General features: G+C 31.4%; 1 protein-coding gene across 2 annotated transcripts in view; it reads left to right on the plus strand.

Moving 5' to 3' along the window:
* Nucleotides 1-19,641, plus strand: part of SGCZ (sarcoglycan zeta) — an 803,628-nt gene that overhangs the window by 767,574 nt on the left and 16,413 nt on the right. For both annotated transcript variants that reach the window (XM_081045860.1, XM_081045861.1), the window contains one exon: nucleotides 16,668-16,740. In XM_081045860.1, coding sequence (XP_080901986.1) covers nucleotides 16,668-16,740 — 73 coding nt within the window. The remainder of the gene's footprint in view (nucleotides 1-16,667; nucleotides 16,741-19,641) is intronic.

Raw genomic sequence — 19,641 nt, forward strand, 5'->3', positions numbered from 1 at the left:
TTTCCATTAATGTTTAATCTTTTTCATATAGCTGTGGGTCTTAAATCTACCAAATATGTCAAAGACAGCATTTACCTTGCCATTATGTGAATGAATAGTCTGGTTTCTTATATATCCTCATGAGGTTTAAAAAGTACATTACTTATATAATATGGTCTACTAGAATTACTTGCCGTTACTTTGTTTTTTTGCTGGTTGTCAGCCAGGATCTGATATTTGTTCCTAGAGGCTTCCCATTTTCCTTGTCCTGCCTTTTCAAGTGTCCTGCTTCCAGGAAACTGGGTTGAGTACTTCTCTCTCATGATTCAAATTTTTCTAATTTCCCTTTTTGTTGCATCTCTTTTATTTCCTTTTCTGCCAACAGTTGGAGAAAAGTTACCTGCTTTTAATAGCTCATATGATGATACTGACTTATTACATTACCCAGCTACCTGGATAATTCAGGATAATCTCCCTATTTTATCCTGAATACCTATTTATACCTATTTGACGTTATCATGCCCTCTCTGTTTCACTGAATATATGGGAGTTTTACACCTTAGGTTACATATGAATACTTGAAAACTTTATTTTCATTTTGTATTCTCTAATATTGGTCAATGATATCACTTAACGCAATTATCTTTAGAGACTGAGTAAACAAATAAAGATAGAAATCCTTGTACTCAGAAGACTCTCAAAGTTGGTACTTTCAGACTGAACCCTAGTAACCCTAATTATATCTGAAAAACCCATTTGTCATGCAACAAATTCAAATTATCTAATATTTAGGGAGTGAACATCTTCAGTAGGGGTATCATTAATCTGTGTGCCATACTCTGCAAATTATTGAATTTCTCTAATCTTATGTTGTCGTTTTTTCTTATTTAAAGGAGCATTAGAGGAAATATTTATCACATGGGATTTTGGTGAAGGTAAAAGATATATACAAAAATTACTTGGGAACAATTCTGGCACAAATTTTGTATTTGATAACAACACCATATAGTAATTTTTAAATACCATTACTCTCCTCTCTATGTGTTTGCTTTTTTTAAGATCAATACTTATGAATGGAAAATAAAATACATTGCACAATGGATGAAGAAAGGAAACAAAATAAGAGAGTTGAAAATATATGAAGTAGAAATTGTATATTCAGTATTAGAAATGGAAATTCATACATGTTACTAGATATTTAGAGATACGGAGGAATTCCTAAGAAAATGTAAAACCAAAAATAAAAAATAGAAAATGGATATGTTATACTAGTAATATTCCCAAAAAACAGTAACTCAAAAAATATAAATTTTGTTTTTCTGTCACATAACAGTGCAGACATAGGCAGACTCTGTGAGGTATCCAGTGATACAGGTTTCTTAAAAACTGCAAATCTGCAACCCTTTAGGGCAGGTTGTTGCCATTCTTTCTGAACTTGAGGTTGTCATATATTATTATTCTGCATTTCATCATGGGAGAAGTGAGAAAGAAAGGAAGCAGAGGGAAAAGACTTTTCATATATCACAGCTCATCACTTATATATAATATTGGCCAAAATTTATTCATGTGCTTATGTGTAAGGGTAGCAGAGAAATGCTAGCTCTAACTGGTGGCTATGTTCTTTGTTAAAACTTGAGGTAGGGACTTCTGTTAATAAAAGGGACTTCTTCTTAATAAAAGAAGAGTGAATTAAGAGAAAATAAACCAATTTTGCCACAGGAAGTGATTTAATAATATAGAATCCCAATAAGTAACTTCAAAGGAAGTGAAAGAAAAAATGCATAGTTTTAATATATTGCAAATTAGACAATATCAAAATGGCCCTCAAATTTGCATTCTTCTTCAATCTACATCAATCTCCCTTATTTCACCTATTGCAAAAGACTCCTACACATTTATTTCTGACATGCCTATTTTCTGAAAGCTGTTGCTATCATGTCATTCAAAAAATGAAGACAATATCTTACTACCTACTGTCATCTTCATCCAACCTCATTTCCAGTATCAAGATTCTCAAAAAGTTTAATATGGCATTTTTCTTATTTCTTTTCAACATACACACTCTAGTTTGATTAGTCAACTCACCCAATCTCCCATCCCTTTGTAATGTTGAATGCTTGAAGTCAAGAACTGAGTTCTAGGGAGTTAAAGTGGAAAAATGCCCTTAGGCAATTCAGAATGTCTATTGCTGAATGAAAGTAGTCAAGTCAAAATCAATAGAGGGATTTTGACATTGAAATATCAAGGAAAAGGCAAACAAACATCAAGTCCAGAAGATTAATGGCTGAGGTGAATTTGGAGATTGAGACAATATTTCAGATCTCTACGGAGAAAAAGTCTGTGTGAAACAAAGTCAAAAAAAATAATAATTGTATTGTATTGTATTGTATTGTATTAAGGGTAGATAGATAACAACATTGAGTATCTGAATCTCCATTTATGGGTCAAAGGCCCATAATTATATATTCAGAAGGACAACCCAACAGGCTGAGGGCAAATGAATAGATACTTCTTTCTTTCTTTCCTTCCTCCTGCTCTCCCTTCCTTCCTTCCTTCCTTCCTTCCTTCCTTCCTTCCTTCCTTCCTTCCTTCCTTCCTTCCTTCTTTCTTTCCTTCCTTCCCTCTTTCCTCCCTGTCTTCCTGGAAGGCAGGCAGCCTAGAGCAAAGACAGATCGGGGAAGCAGGAGCCAGCATGTGGAAGGTGAAAAGATAGGCCTATGGCATCTGAGCTTGGGAAGGAGGCATATCACTGGCAAGGGCTCAACTGAGGAAGGCATCAAAGAAGGGTGGATGTCTATCAGGTTGATAAAATGAGTTACATGTGGAGGATTAAGCAGATACAGAAAGATCCCATGCAACATTTACCCAGTTTCCCAAAATGATACTATCTTGCAAACTATAGTATAATATCTGTCATAACCAGGACGCTTACATTGACATAGTCAAGGTACACAGTAGTTCCATCAACCACGCAGATCTCTTGTTCCCTTTTGAAATCACATTCACATTCACTTTAACCCCTGGCATGTTAAAAATGTCATATATATACACATATATATATATGTGTGTATATATATATATATATATATATATATATATATATATATATAAACAATTCAGTAGTGACCTTCTGGGATTATTTTTTAAGTCAGTATAATTCACTGGAGATTCTTTTTAAGTTTTATACATCATTAATTTTGCATTTCCTGATGCCTAGTGATGTTGAACATCATCTGTTCATGTGTTTATTTTTCATCCATCTATCCACTTCACTAAAGTGTCTATACATAATCTCATTTTAAACATATTGCTCATTTTCTAATTGGATTGTTTACAAGTTTTACTGTTGTTTAGAGACTTCTTTATATATTCCTGATACTAGCCCTATGTTGGATATATGGCTTGCAAATATTTTCTCCATCTCTGTAGGTTGTCTTTTTATCCTTCTAACTGGGTCTTTAATGGAACAAATTTTTAAATTTTGATGAGGTACCATCAGTTTTTTGTTTTTATTTTTTGTTTTATGCATCATGCAGTTGATAACAAATCTAAAAATACTTGACAAAACCGCATATGCCAAAGTTTTTGTCTCTTTTCTTTTTAGTTTTACATTTAAATCTATAATACATTTTGAATTATTTTATCAAAAAGATGTGAATTTTAGGTCAGTGTGTGTGTGTGTGTGTGTGTGTGTGTGTGTGTGTGTGTGTTGTGAATATTTAATTGCCCCAAGGCATCGCCTTCCTTTATTGAATTCCTGTTGCACTTTGTCAAAAATCACTTAGGTATATATATTTGTTTCTATTTATAAATTATCTATTAGCTTACACTGATTGGGATGACTATTAGTCTTTTGATTACTGTAGCTGTAAAGTAGGCCTTAATATTAGGTAAAGTATGTCCTCCAGTCTTATTCTTCATTTTCAATATTTTTTATTTGTTTGTTTTGTTTTGTTTTTGTTTGTTTCCTTCTAAAGCCTTTGCCTTTATATATAAATTTCAGAACATGTATTTTTATGTCTAAAAAAAAAGCTTGCTTAGATTTTGATAAGAATTGCGTTAAACTGACACATAAATTTTAGAGAATTGACATCTTTACTATATAGAGTCTGCCAGTCATAAAAATGTTATGTCTCTCCATTTATTTAGATTTTCAGTGATGTCTTTTCATGAATTTTTTTTCAATTTTAGCATACATATTCTGTACATGTTAACTTTTTAATTTTCTTTAAAGTAGTTATAATTGGTATGGTATCTTTAATTTTTGGTTCTTTATGTTCATTGTTAATATATAACATTTGATTGATCTTTTTTCATGTATCAATCTTATATCCTGGTATCATATGACTTTACTGAGCTCAGTAGTTGTAGAAAATGTTTGCAGATTTGGGAAACTGTCTATATAGATAATTATGTCACACACAAATAGAAATAAATTATTTCCCCCTTTTTAATTTCTATTCCTTTTATTTCTTTTTCTTGTCTTATAGAAAAGAGATGTTTCTCAAACAAATATTTTTGAAAAAAAATAAGATTCTCAGATTCTATAAGGTTCTGGCCAGTTTATTCCAAGATTAAAGATTATATATGTTGTTTTCTTATAAATAATATTTAACATTACTTGTATGTGTTTTCTGATTGGATACGCATATTGAAATCTCTCAAAAGTCATGAACATTCCACAGAACATAAGAAATCTATAATTAAATATATTGCTCTTGAATTAAATACAAATTCAGACAAGAAAAAGTACGAATTATTGTTTCAAAGTAATATAAATAGTTGTATCTCCTAAAGGTCATGATGAAAAGTGGCATTATTTAAATAACAAAAGTGTCATTAGCTAAAACCATTTTTTAAATAACAGAAAATATAGAAGAAACTGTACAAAATGAAGTTCTAAGTAACAAATTAATGATATTCCAATACTCTTTCATTATTGTAGATTTGATCCCCAATTTGAAAATTAATGACTAGTTAGCAATTATTTTTGAGTTACTGTAATGATAAAAAAAATACTAAGAGAAATATTTAACTTTGGTTCATAAAAACTACTATCTGTGGCAGCCGGATGGCTCAGTTGGTTAGAGCATGAGTTCTTAACAACAAGGTTGCCGATTCAATTCCCCTATGGGATGGTGGGCTGTATCCCTGCAACTAAAGATTGAAAATGGCAACTGGATTTGGAGCTGAGTTGCGCCCTCCACAACTAGATTGAAGGACGACTTGGAGCTGATGGGCCCTGCAGAAACACACTGTTCTCCAATATTCCCCAATAAAAATTAACACACACACACACACACACACACACACACGCACAAAACTAGCTATCAGATTTATTCAACAAAGTTCTGGAGAATGATAACCAGTCATTGAATAAAAACATGTTCAATTACACACCAATTTAGTTGTTTTGTAGGGTCAGATGGGGAAGGAGGAGTAGGATTTGGAGAGGAACAGGATTGGCAGTAATTACTGGAGGGATTAAAGGTGTAGTGACTAAAAACATTGCCTCTGGCATTACAACTCTGTTGTTTTCTGGAAGAGTAATCATGGGCAATTAATTAATAGGTTTCAAAGTCACCAGTTCTTTATCTATAAACCAAGGATTATAAGGGTAATAAATAATAACACTTTGTTGGATTTTCATTGAATTAATGTGAGCTGATCCATGTTAAGCATGATATCTGACACTTAGTAAGTGGTCAATAAATGTAAGAAATTTTTATTGTTATAACAGACATAAAGGTATTACTTTAGTATTATGTATTAATGAAATGACACTCTTCTTCTTGTAGCACTTACTGTAAAGAACTTCTAAATTTAGTTATTTTTAATTTATCACTCATACACACATAACTATGCAAGATAATGTTGAACATTTAAGTGATACTGAATAATACTAAATCCAATGTAATGAAAGCAATGTAGTAGGTCTTTCAGGAGTGTTTAAGTGAAAAATGATGTGAGATCACAAAAAGGAAAAGTAAAACTAAAAAGAAATATAGAAACTATATTATACATTAAATTTTAGAAGGAAAATATGAAGCATCACAATTAATCAAAATAATGGAATTAATACCATGTTGGCATAATTTTTGCCATTGACAAATTACAGTTATTTATATTAATTTATTTGCTTCTCAATACTTAAGAAGATGTGTATTATTATCTTCATTTTGCAAACTGAGTCTCGGGCTGTTATGCACAAAATTCCTGCTGTCAGTAGAGGCCAGGAAGTAGATCTGTAGCTTCTCACTGTGGTCCATTCTTATTTCTATTTTATCTGTGCCGATATATGTATGTGTACATAATACATTCAGATCCTGAATAAGAATTTCTGTAACAAGAAATAGAGCTTCTAAGATCTGATTTATTTAGCAGCTAGGTCATTATTTCAAGCAGATTTATTAGGCTAGGAAGTTAGAGGTGAAGAAGAATGAGAATACTTAAATGCCATTTATATGACTTTGTCAGCTAAATCGTAGAGATCTCCTGGAGTAACCTCTCTGTCTTCATGTAGCCATGTAAATTGAAAGTTTAGGATATACCAAATAATGTCAAGGGAAAAGATTGAGATAAATGATTGATGTTATAACCACTTTGGAAAAACAATAAAATCTCGGGCTTCAATTTAAAAGGCCTATTGAAATTTGAGAAAGAACAAATTTTAGTTTTAAGTCCACTGCATATTCATTCATCAGGCTGACCTTTGTCTTTAAAAGGAACTTGCTAGAGTATTTCAAAATAAATTTTATTTCTGATTTCACCTGTGGAGTTTTCTATGAGTGTGCTTTGCATAAGGGGATAAAACGTCCATGTTCTTACAAATGATAAGCAAGGCAATCTTTATTTCACTATAAAAGTGAGGAGGGAAGAAGAAAGGAAAAAGATACAGATTTGTCTACATTTTCCAGTTACTAACTAGTTGTATTAATTTTCTGTTGCTACTGTAATAATTACCACAAACTTAGTGGCTTAAGACAAGAAAAATTTATTATCTACAGTTCTAGAGGTTGGAAGTCTAAAAAGTTTTTCATTGGGCTGCAATGAAGGTGTTTGTTAGGCTGTGCTTTTTTCTGGGAAAATCCATTTTCTTGCCTTTTCCAGATTCTAGAGGCCCTTCACATTCCTCAGCTCCTGTCCCCTTCATATTCAAAGCCAGCAACAGCAGGCCAAGTCTCTCCTGAGCTGCCATGTCTCTGATTCTCCCTCTTCTGCCTCCCTCTTTCATTTGTAATAATCATTGTGATTATTTTGGACCCTCCTGAATAATCCAGGACAATTTCCCCATATTAAAGTAATCAATGTAACTATCTAAACTCCATTTGTCACCTAAATTCTCCTTTGTTTTTAAGTTAAAATATTCACAGAGATTTCAGGGATTAGGATGTGGGGTTTTTTTTGGGGGGTGGGGTGGGGAAGAGAGGATTTTTCCACCCCCACACTAACTGATAACTAATTGATCTGTTTAATCAAACAATATTTTTACTTACTAAATTGAGAGTTCCTGGAAGATAGGAACAATTGTTATGGGTTTCCTTCTTTATTGAATTAAGTATTGATAGTGAGAAAAAAAAAGAACTGTACTAAGAATGAGCATATTTGTACTCAGGCCATAATTAGATTATACTTTTTCTAACCCTGGGTCATCTAAATTCTGTATACGTTCAGACAAGTTATTTGTCCCCTCTGTACCTTCATTTGCTCAACATTAAAATGGGTATATGTGTGTATACCCATTTTGTATACACACACACACACACACACACACACACACACACACACAGAGCCAAAAAAATGTATACACATTTTAAGAAGGGAAACTGTATTAAAATGGTAATACTCAATATATACCAATAACAAAAGATGAATACAAGTCACGTTTGACTTCTGCAATTACAAGAGGTGCTCAAAGTGGTTACCATCAGTGTCCTGACACTTCTGATCATGGCGAACTACTGCTTGATCACAGTCAACTAACAATGTTGACCAAAGTGTCCACTTGTATACATTTTGTTGGCACCCCCGGTACATACATTTTATATGTATATATGCATAAATATATATATACATAATTTCTCACAAAGTTTTATTGTGAGAATTATATTATTTGACATTTTTCAGTTCTTAACACATGACTGAAGGAGTTTAAGTGTTCATTCAGTGTCAGCCATTATCATCATTATCTCTGAGAGGAGCAGGAGGAGGAAGAAGAGGAGGAGGACAAGTGTCAACAATTTCATGCTGTTACTTCCTGATTTCTTCCAGAGGTTAATCTAAGGATCGATTATGTGTGGGCGGACACTACACAAATAACTTGAGATTGGTGCAGAATATTTTTCTCTTTAAAATGTGACCAACCCCCCACCCCATCCCCAAAAAAAAGCTTTCCAAAATGCTTCTCCAAATTGTTCAACTGAAAGGCATTCACAGCATGAGGCTTGTGAATTTATTCATCAGCTCTTTGCCCCACTGGTTGAAGGTTGTCTCAGGAGTGTGAACTCCCTGGCAAAGTATTTTGGGGGTGACCGTTGGGTGCTGCTTGTGCTGAGAATGCTTCCTGGGTCTCTGAAAAGCAGAGGAAAGCTCAGCACATGGTTGACGTGGGATGCAGTGAATTTGAGTCTGAGGTGCCCTGGAGCTGTCCACATGTATGGATGAAATCAGATGTGAGCCAAGGAAATGTTCCATTTCATTCAGAAAATAAAATATGTAGATTTTGATCATGGTCTGGAATGAACTATTAATCTTATGTGATATGCATAGAAAACTGGGAAGGAAGATGTTTAAGGATAATTTATATTTACAATGTAAGTGTTGCCTATCTCTCTATATCAATTATAATACTCATTTATACAACCCATTTCTTGTTTACCCGACAAGCCTTTTAACATCACTCTTTTTCCCACATACAAATACAAAACTCTTACAAAATTGGTAAATAACTTGTTTCATTGAATGTCCTCTTTTAACTTTATGACAGAAAAATCAAATGAAGTATTAGTTGGTAATTATTAACTATTACCCTGCCTGTTTCAGACTATTAAAAAAATGGATCAGAATAAACTTTCAGCAGCCAGTCTATTTATTCCTCACTCCTTTATTTCATAACAAACAAAATAAATATCAAGGAATCTCAGCTTTAAAATTATCTTAAATTTTAGTGATTCTACTGTCCAACCAAGTTTGAATCGTCTCCATTTTATCTTTGTAATGTGGTCACTCATTCTCCCTTTCAACACTTGGTGCCAGAAATCTCATAACCTCTCAAGACGTTTTCTTGCCTTTTCCAGATTCTAGAGGCCCTTAACATTCCTCAGCTCCTTTCGAGGAACATAATGCTTATGGGAAGAATTATATAAGGTTTACCTTTAGATAATATTAACTTTAAAAGTCATTTTATCTCTAAAGGAGATAAAATACGTTTATTCAAGATGACATCTCATGAGATATTGCTACCTTTTAAAAAGAATTGTGTACATTTTGTTGAGGTAGCTGGCTCACTTTTTAGCAAAAATACCTTTAAAAGCTCTTCTATGTATTAAAGTAGAAAACAGTAAGATGAAATAATGTTTCCTGAATGTTTCTGCATATTAAGCAATAAGTTTGAGTTTCTAATAGGAGTGAAGGAGAAAGAAAAGGGCCTGAAAACAAGGGAGAGAAAGTGAATGTGAGTACAATTTTAAAAGAAGTCTGCCACGTGGAATTTTGACCACTGAAGATTTGATGAGACTCTTTAAGAACATAGATATTTATGCATTACTTATAGATACCTAATATTAATATTTAATTCATGACAATCTGTAGTGTTCTGTAATATTTTAAAAGGCTAAATATTCCATTTTGTTGAGTCATTATATATTATATTACAACTATATATATATATGTTAGGACTAGAAACATTTACTGTCAATGGCAGCAATTATAAAATATCTTATGTTGTCATTTTTTATGTGAAATATCCATATTTGAATTACAGTGTACAGATTTGCTTAAAATACCAAGTGGTACTTTGAACAGAAGTCTAAGATATATCAAGTCTAAGAAAACTTAGGTCAATTAGAAACATTTCAGACATGAAAATTGCCTACATAGCAAGCACAGTAGTTTATTAATGAATTGTCTATTGTGGGACATTTGGGTTATAGCTAATAAATCTGAATAGGATTGTCATCAACTTCCTTGTAGGTACATCTTTGTGCACCTAAATAACTATCTCTTTAGGATACATTCCTTGAAATGGAATTGTTCGTTCAAAGCATATGGACTACAGAAGATATTCATTGTTTTCCCTAATCACTAGAAAGAAATGAAAATTTCCATACCCCTGAACCACCACAAATCACTGAGTCTCTTAAAGTGACTTTATACATACCCATAATGCTAAGCAATCGTGAAGTACACAATGATGTATTACATATCTATAGATATGGATGATATAGATAGGACCCATAATCTCTTTTTTTAAATTTTACACAGTTATATGAGGAAGAGAGAACACATAGGTTTTAATTCCACATATAAGAAAATTAAGATTTCAAATAATTAAATGGCTTATCCGATATCCTATGGCTAGTAAGACAACAAATAACCTGGGACTGGTTTTCTATTATATGTGTGTTCTGTCTAATGCTACTTTAACAGAAAAACTACTTAAATGCTGATACTTTGTGTAGTGAACTGACAAAGTAAATATTGCCACACAATACTGTAACTGAACAGAATACTTTAAACTATCTAAATTTGAGCCTGAATTATATTTTTTTATTCTATGTAGGATTTTAGTCACTTTAATAACAATAAAAAACTGATAATAAAATAAAATAACAGTAACAAAAAAAATTATAATTTAAATCAAGCATGGAAATTTGGTAGGACATGTCATTTTAAAACATCTATCTAAAACAAACAGTTGGCTACTTCAAAAAAAATATTTTTGTTGTTCAGTCAGTGAAAAATGCTCCTTTTATAAGTTTCACAATATTTTAAAGTAGTAGCTTTCCAAACTCCAACATCATGGCATCCATTTGTTATGAACCTAAAGTGGAAAATAGTGAATAGCACTTGATCTCAGCCATGAACAATACAAACCAACATGACAGATTCACCTTCATAATATCCTGGTCACTAGAAAAGATTCAAATAAAATTATATCTTTTTTGTTGTTGTTTTGGTTTAATTAATTGCCTTTATTTGTAGTGATAGGGAGCTTTTTTTTATTGTATTGACTATTATTTTTCTGTGAATTACCCATTGACTTTTTTTGTCCTTTTTTTTTTAAATAAGTGATTTGTGGTTTTCTTACTGATTTATAGAAGTTCCGTATATTTTATCAGTGGTATTTGTCTATTATATTTGCTGTAAACTAGGTGTACATTTTTTTTTTTAACTTTGCTTATGGTGTCTTTTATTGACAAAACATTTATGTTAATAGTCAAATTTATCATTTTTTTCTTAAAGCTTTGTATATTTTTTGTCTTAAGACTTTATCCTTAAATTCCATAACAAAAATATGTTTTTGACTTTAAAATTTCTGCAAAGCCAGAGGGTTTAACTTGGTACCATACTGCATTTTAATTTATTTTGATTATTAATAAATTGAGTTATTTATTTATTTTTTAGATAGTTATTTCCTATTTACGGTTCTGTTGTGAGCTGTCTCAAAGTTCTTAATCATTTTTTTTTGTTTGTTTCATTTATCTTTATCTCATTATTTTTAAGAGTCCTTTGTATATTTGGAAATCAGTCTTGTGAATTATGTATGTTGCAAATATCGTCTTCTAGGTCAAGGTTTTGTCTTTTAGTTTGTGTCATCCTCTATTGAGCAAAAATCTTGATTTCTGAATATTTGATTTATCACTTTTTTCTTTACTATATGAGAAATACTTCTATAATCTGAAGTCAAAAAAAGTTCTCCTATATTGTATTCTACACATTTTGTAATATTACCTATCACATTTTTAATCCAGCTGAAATTGATTTTTTGCATATGGTGATAAATACAATTTGATTTTTCCCATTATTTATTGAATAGTTACTTGTTTGCCACTTATATTCAATAGTGACTGTCATAAATCTAGGTTGCATATAAATGTAAGTCTATTGGTCTGGTTCTGGGGCCTTCTTTTACTCCATTGGTCTATTTCACTATCTCTATTTCACAACCACACTGAGTGAGTAACTAGAATTTTATAATAAGTTTTTTTATCTGGTAGGGAAAATCTGTCACATGGATTTTGGGGGGAAATTCAGAATCGCCTTGTTATTCTTGGCCCAATACTCTTCCATATCGATTTAGAATCAGCTTATCAGTTTACATGAAAATATTATTGTTCATGTTAGATTACATTAATCTATTCAAGGTTTTTGGTAAATTAATAACTTTAGGTTAAGATCTTATTGATAATTACATTATACTCCCCTTCTATTTAAAATTGCTTTAATGTCTTTTGTTTAAATTTAATAATTCAATGTGTAAAGATTTCACAGAACTTTTATTAAATTTTAAGTCAAAGTAATTACCTTATCAATTTTATTATCTGTAAATTCATTTAGATTTTCTATGAAGAAAATCAAATATATGAAAAGCATGAGAATTTTGTTACTTCTTCCCCATAGAATATGCTTTTCATTTATTGCATTTTTCCTTCCCTTATCACCATGTAGTAAGAAAAGAACTATAGTACAGAACTGGAGTAGTGATTCTAGCCAAAATCACTAGTGATACTAGTAAACCACATAGCTCTTTTGTCCTGTTGCTTTTCCTAAGTGAAATGTTTTAACATGGCACCAATAAGTTTGAGGATGCTGTAGGTTTTGTTGAAGATGACCTGTATCAGTGGGAAGAAATTCACTCTCATTCCTGTTTTCTAAAAGGTGATAATTATTGTTGCTTTTATTAATCATGAAAGACTCTTGAACTTCTGGAATGATTTGTTTATACCTTTTGATATGATTATATATAATGTTTTCCATTAATACATTAATATGGAGAATTTATTAATTAAATGTCTGATGTTAAACCAAATTTACATTCCTATGATAAATCCTAAACAAATGATCCTATGTCTTAAATTATTGTTAGTTGTGTCATGATAATATTTTCTTTAGGATTTTAGTATCTATACCCATGAATAAATGTGAGCCTTTAAATTCCTGTCCTGTATAGCCCATGTCTGATTTTGTGTTGAAAATATCCTTGATATGTTAGGACATCATCTTTCCCAATTCTTTATATAAGTTTTAGTTAGATTGGCATTTTATTTGAGGAATATTGTCAGTACTCATTAACAAAAACATGTGAATCTGGTACTCCCCAGTGAGATGCTATCATCTATATTCAGAGAGAGAGAAAGAGAGATTCATTTGTCTCACAATTTATGCTTTCTAGGAAAATTTATGAGCAATTTATATTGAAAATACAACATGTTTGCTTAAACAGTTTGTGGTGAGATCTTTGCTGAGTATATCAAGAGATTCCAGAAATATAAAGTACAAACCTTGATTATTCTGTTGTATATTACCCATGGTTTACCAGCACAGACCCACTTATACCAAGGGTTAATGTAAACTCTAAAGCATTATTTTTGTAGCTCAGAGGACCTGTATCTTTAAAGATAGTTACTGTGGCACAGAAACAGACCACACACATAAAATACAGGGTGACATAATAGCATAAGAGTTTTGAAGATCTCTGAACTTGCCTGGAAACTGTGGATGCTTAAACCAGTTATGATTTGCATAAAGTTTTAATGGCTTACTCTGCTTTGAATTGCTCTATAGATAATGTTAAATGCATTTAGGGCAGTCACAGCTGGGAAAGTCGTGAGCATTCTTGGTGAAGAAACTTCATTGTAGAGGAAAATAGAGGTTAGTCCTGGGGAAAATCAGCCATTTCTTTCAATTAATTAAAAGTAACAATACCAATCCTCTTGTGGGTTGAAAACAAACACCAATAAATGGAGCTCTCTTTGTTTATCTATTGTCACACAATGAATTACAAGTCAAATGATAACATAAAATTCACAGGAGTAATCAATTCAAACATAACTGCCTTTTAACAAATCTGTAAGAATAGAATCTTATGATTATGTTTGCCTAAAATATGTTCTTGGTGGTACTTTTTCATTTAGGATTTATTAAAGGCCTCGGGTTGTATGCTGCTTCTCATTCCTTTAGTGGTTATTAAAGTCATGGAGAAAATGACAACCTTAGTAATTATAAACCTTGGATTTACTTATTATTTCCTGAAAATATATATCCTCAGAGTAAATGAAGAAAGCTCTGCTAAACAATTTTTTTCTTGTAGGTGGGATTTGAAAAAGGGGTAATTTATATATCTTTCCTAGATGTATTAATAGTTCTATCAAGCCACATATTTCTTCTATTTGAAAATGATTTATTTTCACTTACATTTGCTTTGTAAAAGACATGAAAAGAATTAACACATGAAGAGCTCCCCACCAATAAATTTTAATAAAATATAAGCTCCTTGAAACTTTAAAATATATGTGTGAGCAAAAAGGGACATTGCATCATTTCCAGTACTGATATATTTAAGTCTAGTTTTCTTATACAAGTCATTTATTTTTAAAATATACTTCATCTTAAAGGAAATATATTTACTACAATGCATTTTCCATCCGATCACCAAGTATCTTTTCCATTTTTTCTTTTTACCCCCTGAAACCTTCAGAAGTGGAAGAGAGGGCATGATTTGGCATCTGAGAGTAAATGCCTTGAGATCATTTTATAATTATGAAAAATGCTGAATAAAAACTAAAAGCAGATTTTAATAATTTCAGAAATCTTGGCAGCTTATTCTCCAGTCTCAAATGAATAGCATGATGTTTTTCGATTTCCACCAGAAATAACAATTTAACATTATTGTTTACCTATTTTACTAGAAAAAATTAACATTGGCTAAGCTAATAACAACAGTTTCCGTACATTCAGATCATCAACTCAGGATATTAATAAGCTGATTTGTGTTTAAGTAGTAAAGAAATATACTAAGAAAGAGAAACTTAACATATAAATTACATATAAATAATGAAATAGAATGATTTTTAATTTATTCATGCTCTTATTAATTCTTTCATTCTCATTCTGTTTTTAACCTACTGATCCTCAACTATATATCAGAATCCAAGAGCAGTACTAGGTGTACAAAATTGATTATGACAAAATCCTTGAGTTCAAGACACTTGTAAGTTACTACGTATGAATTTAAAGCACATTGCAAAGCAAAAAGATAAATGCTATACCAGTAATTTTCATAAGGAGCCAGGGAACCTGAGCAGAAGGGGGAAGAGCAGCAAGGAAATATGCCCTACAGATCCTCTTATGGGGGAGGGGGGGAAGCTACTAAAATCTAATACGAGGTCAACAAATGACAATAGCTTTAATTTAAGGTTATAAACTGAAATCTCTACTCTTAGGAATTTACTGCAGCAGAATCTTATAAATTTACCCCTAAAACCATAATGTAGATGAACCCATGTTACAATGTTTAACAAATCTCTTTTGCTATGATTCAAGATCAAGGTCTGCATTGCTGGTTTATGTAGAGGAGTCACCTGCTGATTTTAGCTTCTTTCCTTAGATGATAACTTATTTTCACGGAATGTAAGTGTTAGCTCTTATTTCCTAGTGGCAATTTCTTCATTGCTTATTAAATCAATATATTTATAATGGTCTTCACAATAAGCAGAAGCAGCTTCATTTGGTAGTTTTGAAATTTGTATTTTTCAATTGCATTGTGCTATTAAGCTAGTGTGGAGGCCATTGATGGAGGAGGCACAACATTTTTTTTACAACATTTTTTATACCAATATATTTGAGAAAGATTAAATGAAAATAAAATTAAGTTTATACCTGAAGAAATGATCTAAAACATTTATGTGCAATTCCAAAAGGATAAAAGAGATTTTGTCTTCATCGTCTTATTTTAAAAATGTGTTTTACATTTGCATTTTTGCATTCTTTTTTGCTCAGCTAAGTTATGGAAAAGCTGTGGGAACATGGAAAATCAGATGAAGTCTATAAAGGAAAGCTTAGATAGAGTATCATTCAATTGCCTGAAGAAAGTGTTAGCATACATGACCTCTTCAGATAACTATATGAAGTCAACTCTAATAGAATGAATTCAAGTAGGTCATGGTTTTAGATACAGCCTTAGTTCTAGTGATCAGTAAGTAAGGTGATCAGTTCTCTGCGATTCAAGGATAAATCTTATCAAAGGTGGGAGCTGTATGTGGGGGAAATGCTAAATGACTAATAAGACCTATGCCTTTAAATATTTAATAATATGCTACTTTGGAGCTCACTCTCCACATTTTCATTCATGCTCTGCTGTTTGCCAGAAAGACAGAACTTAGTATTGTGGCCTATCCTGCCCTCAAATTCAGTTAGCAGGGAAATCAAAAATGGGAAGGAGATGGGTCTTTGTTCTAACTCAATCTGAACTTTTATAAATAAGATCATTTTAAAAGTAGTGACATTTGGATTTATCCACCTTGGTCCTTCCCTACCTTAACCGCTTTTCCAATTTTTCTTCTATTTTCTGTACTCCTATTTTCAGTTGTACCATTTTAGGAAGTATATTTGATCCATAGAAATAGAAATGAAAACCAGTGTACATGTCCACTTGCTTAAACTAACTACCCCGTTCACGTTACTCCCAGGCACTGAAGGAGCAGTATTCGGACACTCTGTTGAAACACCTCACATCAGAGCAGAACCTTTCCAAGACCTCAGGTAAGTCCTGTCTCTTATATTGTATCATTGTTTCCATCACTGTTGATCATCCTTGATATACAAAGAACTGAAATTGAAAATGTGCTACATACTTATGTAAAGAATTTACATTTCCTGCCTACGTGGTAGATAGTCAAGTATTTGATGAAAGGCAAGAAAATGTGTTATTATTCTAAAAATAAACTTTCATATAGTCGCTTCTGTAATAAACGTCCAATGAATATAAAAATAAATATATCAGATAGGAGGAGTTCGGAAAAAGAAAGGAAAAGGCAGTTGTAAAGGAAGTTGAGAGGAGGATCGATAAAGGTAAGGATTCCAGAAAACCTGTCATAGCCAATGAAATATATGGCGTGCACAGGCATAAAGAAAGGGGGAGAGGGGAATAAGAGAATGCTAGTAATGGTCAGAGAATGATAGTAGAGGGAAATAACAGAAACAAATATAAATAGTAATCAGAAAAAGGCAGAACTTAATTGCCCTATGATGGATTCCTCAATCTAATATTTCCAATGGAATAAGCTGCTACCTGATATTGTGCTATTCCTGAGAGGCACAGTTATAGGTAAAATTCTCACTACCCACAAGATTTTGAGATAACATTATAGGAAATTCTCCCCCGGATTATTATAGCAACTGTTGATAAAAGTTGAAATATTAAAATACAGTAACTGATCCGTAGATGTTCTTAATTTGATAAATAAGTCAAGCTTTAGGGATAAAAGATATTTTATGTAATTTATTGTGTTAATCATTTCACTATATATATATATATGTATATATATATATATACACATATACATATGTATATATATATATATTTACATCGAATCATTATATTGTGCACCTTAAATGAATGCAACGTTACATGTCAATAAAAAAGATATTTATATAATTAATTTCTGACAGGTAAATTACACTCTAAAATGCATTTGCTATGGTATTTAAAAAGACAACAATATTGGTATTAAAAAATAAATCAAATATTAAAACCATTTAAAGCTGAATCAAAGTATCAACCCAAAAGAGTCTTTGTCTTGAAAAACACAATAAAAATATTAAGCAATAAGTAAATAAATAAATAACCAGAAACAAAAAACATTTTATTTCATAAAGGTCAGTTTCAGCCCCTCTCATTTGGATAAGTGGGAAAACTGCTCAAATGAAAATAAAAAAATAAAGTCGAACAGGTTAATGCAAAAAAAAAAAAGAAAAAAAAGAAAAGAAAAACCATACTTTTAAAAGAGTAAAATTTGCAGACTTCTATAGTTCCATGATGAAATTTCATAAAGAACTCAATTTCTCACTAGTTGAGTAACCCAGATTCAAACCAAGTAGTTAAGTTAAAATAAAAGGAGAAGATGGCCCTGTTCAGATGAACAAAGCATTTTTTATAAGACAACAAAATAATTATATACTCTATGGCAAAACCCCAAGGATTTAGAAGGGTTGAAGAATATGTGTAGTGTCTCATAATATCTTACAGTCTTGATTTATGACTCTTTTCTCAGTTAGGAATTTAACTTTTTGTTAATTAATTTATTTTATGCGTCTCCACTTATCAAGTTTATATGTTCCATTAGAATACTATCTGCACCTTTCTTGCTTATCTTCAGTGCTGTAGCAACCAGCACAGTATCTCACATAGAATAGTGTCTGAGAAATATCCTTTAATCTGAATTACTGAAATTTAGCAAAACTGAATAATGAGGATACTACTAAATGTATACAATATAAGGAATGTGGCAGCATTTGTTATTGTATTACTAAGTCACATGTGACAAACAAGGATTCCAGTTGTTTTGAACTGTGTTTCAACAGTTATCAAAGTTGAGTGATTCATTCAATAAAAAAATTAAATTACTAAGTTCTAAAAGAAACATTTTTTAATTTTAACATTTTGCAATTATATACTCATTTTATGATTTTCGTTAAGAAAATCTATTACCAAAAGAGGAGTAAGAACCAACTGCTATTTTAATTCCATTGCTGACATGTCTCAAAATTCATGTGTGAATGTGAATTAAATTATAATTAGTATATAGTGTTTCAAGATTTTGTTTTCTAAATAGTTATCAATTATTTAACCATTGAGCTAAACTAGGCATATCTGCTAGTGCTAAAAACAGATTGGCAACCCCTAAGATAAGTACTGATCTAAATTCCAAAACTGAAACAGAAACAAAGCACAGCAATGATGGATGTGTTCAATTATTCATTTGTGTGCCGAAGATTAAAAGCAGAGTGTCTAAAAAGATCTTTGCAAGTCTTGCTGACAGTGTTATTTTGGGGGGCAATATGAAATACTCTTAACATTTTTCCCTGAAAGTAAGACCTAGTCAGACAATCAGTTCTAATGCGTCTTTTGGAGCAAAAATTAATATAATACCGGGTCTTATTTTACTGTAATATAAAACTGGGTCTTTAATATAATATAACATAGCATAGCATAGCATAGCATAATATAATATAATATAATATAATATAAAATATAATATAATAATATAATACTGTGTCTTATATTAAATTTGCTCCAAAAAATGCATTAGAGCTGATTGTCTGGCTAAGTCTTATTTTCGGGGAAACAGGGTAGTTGGCAACCTAATCCTAATCAACAAGGTGTGATGGGTTGGCTCAGTAAATGTAAGGATAATTTGTGGAGTGAATAGCCAAGTTGTCTTTGATTTTGTTTCTGTCCAAAAATAAAAGTCTTTAAAAAGGAACATTTCAAAAGTTTATTATAGAGTATAGGTAATATTTTGGTGTGGAAATGTAGTAGATTTCTATAATCTATTTGTTCATTAGATGTTTGATGAGTGCTTAATATATGCCAAGATTTGTGCTAGTTTTCATGTTCATTTTAAACCTAAACATTTAGATTTTATTTCATTTCTTATATAA

This window comes from Rhinolophus hipposideros (genome assembly GCF_964194185.1).
Source record: "Rhinolophus hipposideros genome assembly, chromosome: 4".
NCBI lineage: Eukaryota > Metazoa > Chordata > Mammalia > Chiroptera > Rhinolophidae > Rhinolophus > Rhinolophus hipposideros.